General features: G+C 37.6%; 2 protein-coding genes across 3 annotated transcripts in view; one reads left to right on the top strand and one right to left on the bottom strand.

Moving 5' to 3' along the window:
* atg12 (ATG12 autophagy related 12 homolog (S. cerevisiae)) overlaps window positions 1-2,073 on the bottom strand; it is a 3,290-nt gene extending 1,217 nt beyond the window's left edge. Inside the window, exons 1-3 of the mRNA XM_008431517.2 lie at window positions 1,897-2,073; window positions 613-749; window positions 447-509 (exon numbers count right to left, since the gene is read on the bottom strand). Of these exons, the coding sequence (XP_008429739.1) occupies window positions 447-509; window positions 613-749; window positions 1,897-2,053 (357 nt within the window). The 5' untranslated portion in view covers window positions 2,054-2,073. The remainder of the gene's footprint in view (window positions 1-446; window positions 510-612; window positions 750-1,896) is intronic.
* isoc2 (isochorismatase domain containing 2) lies at window positions 2,033-6,175 on the top strand. Of its 2 annotated transcripts, none has more exons than XM_008431520.1 (7): window positions 2,033-2,125; window positions 2,323-2,420; window positions 3,010-3,134; window positions 3,308-3,520; window positions 3,679-3,749; window positions 3,834-3,951; window positions 6,023-6,175. In XM_008431520.1, coding segments are annotated over exons 2-7 (594 nt in total). In that variant the 5' UTR covers window positions 2,033-2,125; window positions 2,323-2,419; the 3' UTR covers window positions 6,089-6,175. The 2 variants fall into 2 exon arrangements, with proteins under 2 accessions (XP_008429742.1, XP_008429743.1); XM_008431521.1 differs by having other exon boundaries at window positions 2,093-2,177.
* The last annotated feature ends 54 nt before the right edge of the window (window positions 6,176-6,229 follow it).

Here is a 6,229-nt window from a genome sequence, read left to right on the forward strand (position 1 = left end):
TATATATATTTTCTTATAAATATGTTAATATGGAAATTCTGGCAAAAATGTACTTCTTCATGGCTACATAATTTTTTTTCCTGATCTACAATGGCCACAATAATCCGTCACAGTTTCCTCCCTGCAGCCAGACCGCAACTCCAATAAAAATCAGAAAGTACTGCATCTATAAATTATTTTAATTTTTTTCTCTCTGGAATCCCACTCTGCAATGATTGCAATATTTTCTACAATATCCTAATTGTAAATCAGAATATTACCAAACACTTTAAATAAACAGGAGAAATAAAAATCCTTCTGCTGAGGTACTGTTTGTTTATATATTGTAATGTTCTATAGAAAAAGAATAAAGAAATTAGCTGCATGTATTCTGTTTCAATAAAATATATTTAAAGTTAAACGTTAAAAATACCACAATAATGTATTATATGCGTTTATAAACTCACATCAAAGAGGACTCCCACTTCCTGATCTGGCGATGGTGCAAATGACTGATGAACATAAATGAACTGAAAAAAGCAAACAGCCTGAGTGAGGACTTCACAGAGCAGAAGCAGTCGATTTCTTACAAATTTTTCCAAATATATTTCCAAATAGAAAGTTCATCCTCACCAGTTGTTCGTTGGCATCAAGTTTGAGGAAGCGAGAAATGAACTGAGCGAGGGACTGTACCGTCCTCCCCCTGTCCACTGCCCACTTCTTTGTTTTCATTATAGGAGTGTCTCCCACAGCCTTCAACAGCACATCAACTGCAAAAGTAGAAAGAAAAAAAAACATCTAATGAAACCAGTTTCTGTTGCAACACAGTGTTTACGAGAAACGTATGACGGGGAAAAGCAGGAAACACCCCTGCAAGGCCAGTAATGTTTAGGGGTGGATGTCAACTTGCATCCCTTCTCCAACACACCTGAAGGAAAAGAACAGTTTGTTACTAGGTCTCTGCAGGGCTGAATGGCTGGTGGTGAATGAATTTAGCCATTTGATTCAGGGTTGTTGGAGCAGAGATGCATCTAAAAGTTGCAGGACGTCAGCTCTCAAGGACTGGACTTGGCCACCCCTGCTGCAGACACTCAAGAGCCCTACTATCAGGGGTGACCAAGGTCGGTCCTCAAGGGCCGGCATCTTACATGTTTTTGTTCTCTCTCTGGTGGTAGAAACAACCTTCTCAGCATGTCAATGTTCTTCTTAGGCCTTCTAATAAGCCATCATTGAATCCAGGTGCGTTAAACCAGGGAGAGAACTAAAACATGCAGGATGACGGCCCTCGAGGTCCGACTTTGGGCACCACTGCTATATATGTCTTTTTTTCCCCTTTAAATACTTCATTGCGAAATTGATTGAAATTAGACCAATCACTATGTAATTGGAAATAAATACCACAGCCGACGACAGCTATAGAGGTATTTAGAACTGACAACCATAAATACAGGATTGTCAGTCCTATGTTAAGGGCTGACAAGAATGAGGAAAAGTATGTCAGTGTTCAATACATTGATGAGGAGCCACCCAGAACAGGACGTTTTTAATCTTATTTTACAAATTATGACATTACGTACATACAGGAAATATTAAGATCATATAAACTGCCATAAACTACATTGGAAGTATACAAAGAAATACAAATCCAACGTTATATTTACAGAATATGGAGAACTAAATGCTATGCCTTTACTAGCAATAGCATTAGCTTTCCTCCTCAACTAAAATTGTCACGTGTTTAAAATATCGCAGCTCATTGGCTGAACAGTATAAATGCATTCTTCCTATTGGTTGAAACTTCTTTCAATTATCATCTACGTCATCCACTCGAAAAACACTTCCGTTAGCATTAGCAAGACATCAAAAACAAATAAGCACTTGTTTGTAACTCGCGTCAAATCTGTTCGGCATTCTTACTTTTTTTCTTCTCTTCACTAGTCGCGGAGTTTTCTGACGGTGAATGTAGTTCTTCTTTCTGTGTTTCTGTTGGAGACTCAGCATTGTCGGACATCTTTAGCGGACAACTCTGTACTATGGTTTCACTCAGCTCAGCAAACCTAGTTGCAGAAAACATTCCCTGCTATTGGTTGAAAGAGACGTCAATCTGAGCAATAGGCAATTCTATTTGCCATTATTATTTGAAAAGGTGGGGCTTATTGTAGAGTCTCGGTGTTCCGTGTATTTCCCCGATAATCGTGGTTAGTTTCGGATATTTTATTTGTATGTTACATGTCTGTTTTACAGACGTTTTTCATTCTTCGGTTAGCATTATCGGCTATTTATGTTCAGCGTTCAATTTCTTCCACTTTTCCTTGCAACTAATTTGTAAATATTTCCCTTCAGGACGCGTCACAGGGGAAATAATACTTTAACCTGGTAGTTAATGTTTTTACTGTCCCCTTGAACCTGCCACTCATTCTGCTCACATCAGGACAGAAACAGTAAGTCACATTACCTTTGATAAGTCATTTTAGGATCACAGCTGCTCTTTTGTCGCTTCTTTTCTTTGGTTATGCAATGACGCACTGAAAAAAAAAATCAAAAGTTATACACACAGTATTTGAGTTAAAAACTATAGTATTTAGTTCTTTAAAAACAATATTTGCAGACAGCTACACGTGGCTACTTTGTAGAACAAGAACTACGACCTTGCATTAATTTTGGTATAAGTCTTTTCTCAGAGCTGACTGAGAACATTTCTGCTTATGAACATAAACAGAGCAAAACTGTCAGTCTCTGAATGTACAAACTGATAGAAATCCAAAAGGGTTGCTGCAGCTGCAACTAGAGCCACAGATGCTTCTAGAAAGTATTAACTCAGGGGGACCAAATACAAGTGCTTATTAGATTTTTATCTGAAAAATTAAAACATGAACATTTTGAACGATTTTCCTTTCATTTCACAGCTATACACTACTTCATGCTGCCTCAACATGTACACTTCCAACAAATACCCTGACATTTGTTTGGTTGTGAACTGATGCTGTTGCCAGATGTTATATTTCTTAGTTTGCGATGTCTTTGTTGCAGTGGCAAACGTAGGAAGGCTCTCCACCAAGGATGCTGTCCTCTTGCTGTGTGACATGCAGGAGAAGTTCAGACCAAACATCTTCCAGTTCACCAACATCGTTAGCAACGCAGCCCGGGTCCTCCAGGTCGTTAATACTCATCTACTCATTTTAGTTCAATTCAAATTCAAAAGTAATTTATTGATCCCAAAGGGAAATTAAACGTTGTTGTTAATTCATAATTCTTCAAAGAGTTATTGCTGTTATTTTTTGTTAATTTGTAGTCATGTGTCGCCTCTAACCTTGAACTGCTCCTGCAGGCCAGTCGTATTCTGGGCATCCCCACCATCTTGACAGAGCAGTACCCAAAAGGCCTGGGACCCACCGTGCCGGAGCTGGGGGCAGGGGATCTGACCGCTCATGCTAAGACCTCTTTCACTATGATGATAGAAGAAGTGGAGAAGGAGCTAAAGACTCTGGGGAACCCTAAACAAGCCATCCTGTGTGGAATAGAAGCACATGCCTGCATTGCTGTAATTAATATTTTTGTTTGTGCATCATATTTAGACTACGGACGTTAGGCTTATTGTTAATGTTGATAATGATGAAACCTACCTGAAAGGAATGATTATGCCAGTTATATTTTTAGATTCAAGTATTAAAAATTCTTCCCTCCTTACCTTTTGCTCAGTGTACTACATATGACCTTATTGAGAAGGGAATGGAGGTCCATATTGTGGCTGATGCCGTTTCCTCCAGGAGGTATCTGTCGATTTAACTTTTTTTCCACTTGCATTCTGTATTTGCAAACAATATTTAGTCTAATCCTTATGCTTCACTCCGCAGCCAGACGGATCGGTTGTTCGCTTTGTCCCGAATGAAGCAAAGCGGGGCTTACCTCACCACCACAGAGGCCGTCCTGCTGCAGCTCGTTCAGGACGCCAAGCACCCCAACTTTAAGGAGGTCCTGATTACATCTGCTCATCATGCTTCACATTTAAGCCAAACAGCTGGATATTAATGTATAACTTCATTCAAAGAAATCGTATCCAGCATGCAAAAGAATAGGAATAAAGGATAAAAAAAAAAGAGAAAAACTTGCGTGAAAACACTAAAGCTACTTTAGGTCTGTGTAAATCAAATGTCAGGACAAAAAAAATGACGTGTCAGTTAAATGATTAATTTCAGGAAGTCACCAAAATGGACAAAATTCAGTTTTTGTTTGGACCGAAGGATATCCACAAAAATAAACTGAATGGAGGATTATATGGCTTTCAATGTGTGTAAATGTTAAGAGCAGATAAACAAATCAAAGCTAAACTATGTAAAACTCTAAACTGGGGGCAGCAGCCTTTTACAACCTTGAGAGCCATTTTTGTCTTTTTTCCAGCAAAAGAAAATTTGTTTAGACCCCCCAAAAAAGCTACATGAAACAAATTGGATTATTGTAACAAAATCTACTTTAGTAAGTTTTTTTTGTTGTTTTTTTTTTTAATGAGAAAACAAAATTTTTTAAGTTTTAAGATAAAGAAAATCATCAAACTTTTACACAAAAAGAAACTGACCTTATTTCTCAAGGGAGCCTAAACTTTAAAAATTTAAAAAAGACCCACATACTTTGCAGCCAGAAAACAATGTTCGTCCTTACACTACTAGTGTCATTCTTAATGGAAAATCCTTTCATATATTACACGAAAACTGGATTTTAAAAATTAGCTTTACCATGTAAAACACTAATTCTTTAGCATTTTTGACCAAAGTTAAGAGCCACAGTGGATGGTTTATGGAGCTGCTCATTAGTGATCTCTACCCTAAACAAGAAAAAACTAAAACTGATATTAGGATCAATAGAAAGTCAGTGAATGTATGATGAGATGTGTTCTCACCAGTTCATATTAAATTCAGTTTATAAAGCCACGATATGAACAAAGTGCAAATTGTTTCAATTCTGGACTTTTATTCATCAGGACATATTAAGATTTCTTTGGTCTTTACTAGGATCCAAAGTTATTTAAATCAAACTTTGAGTCCATAAAAAGCACACAACAGATCCCAAAGATATCAGACAAAAACAAAACTATAATGGAAAAGCCACATAAAGAAAAAAAAAACCTCTGTAGCTCTATCTATAAAAGGTAGATATTTAGCCATTTGGAGCATAAAGATTGTAAAAACCCACGAGCTCCACATCACACTTATAGACTTTTGCTAATTGTTTATGACAGTAAAGATAAAAAAAGAGTGGCTTACTTGGCAGGATTGCCGGTAAAAAACATCTTTACTGTTAAATAAGAGGTTTGCAAAGTTGCATCTCATTGAACAACAAGAGTTCTGAAACTATGTTTTTGGGTCAGCTGAGACCAAAATGAGGATGTCGAAAAAAATCCAAACACAGAACATAAGCTCAAAAGCTTTATATCAACTTATAAGCACAGTGGTGGAGGTATGATGATATGGGCTTATTTTGCCCATATCATCATGACCTGGACAGTCATTGAGTCATCCATAAACTCTCCATCCATAAACTCTCCATGTATTCTGGAGTCAAATCTGAGGTCATCGCTCCTTCAGCTAAAGCTTGATTGTAACTGGGTCATGCAAGTTTCAATCAAACTTGCATGATTGAAACCTGTTTATGTCTCTTCCTGTTACATAAACAGGAAGAGACCAAAGATTCCTCCTTGAGAATGTGAGAGATTAACCCTAAAAAAATCCAATAGAAAACAACTCCTGCAAGTGACTGCTGCTAAATGTAATAAGCAGTTGAGGTTTTCACTCACTGCTTTTCTACATTTACTTCATCTTTGCTTAATAAGTAAGAGGACGGTGGGGTTTTTTTTACACTTAATGGTCATTTTACAGCCTGGTAATGGAGAGATCTTTGATCTCCTGATACGTAAAAACTAAAAACTGAAAAATCAATATCCAGAGAATAACAGTTTCAATATTTCTTTAGACAATTTTTTATATATATATATACAAGCTGGATTATTTATGACTATGTTCAAATAACAAATGTTGATCTTTGTTGGCAGATCCAGAAGCTCCTGGCCCAGCCGTCTCCTGACACCGGCCTCCTCGCCTTCTTCAGCGCTCTGTAGAGAGATCACCTCATGTTGCTGCGTTCCACTGTACAACCCTCTGCCTTTTAACACAGGGACTTCAATAAAGCGTTGCTTTTGCTTTAACCCCTCTGTCCTGTGGTTTTTGTCCTTGTCTCATTCTGCCCGACCTCCACATAT

The sequence above is a fragment of the Poecilia reticulata genome, linkage group LG16 (genome assembly GCF_000633615.1).
Source record: "Poecilia reticulata strain Guanapo linkage group LG16, Guppy_female_1.0+MT, whole genome shotgun sequence".
NCBI lineage: Eukaryota > Metazoa > Chordata > Actinopteri > Cyprinodontiformes > Poeciliidae > Poecilia > Poecilia reticulata.

Coding starts and splice junctions, on each gene's coding strand:
- isoc2 (XM_008431520.1), top strand. Junction 3,135..3,307: donor ACGCAGCCCGGGTCCTCCAG/GTCGTTAATACT, acceptor CTGCTCCTGCAG/GCCAGTCGTATTCTGGGCAT. Junction 3,521..3,678: donor AAGCACATGCCTGCATTGCT/GTAATTAATATT, acceptor CCTTTTGCTCAG/TGTACTACATATGACCTTAT.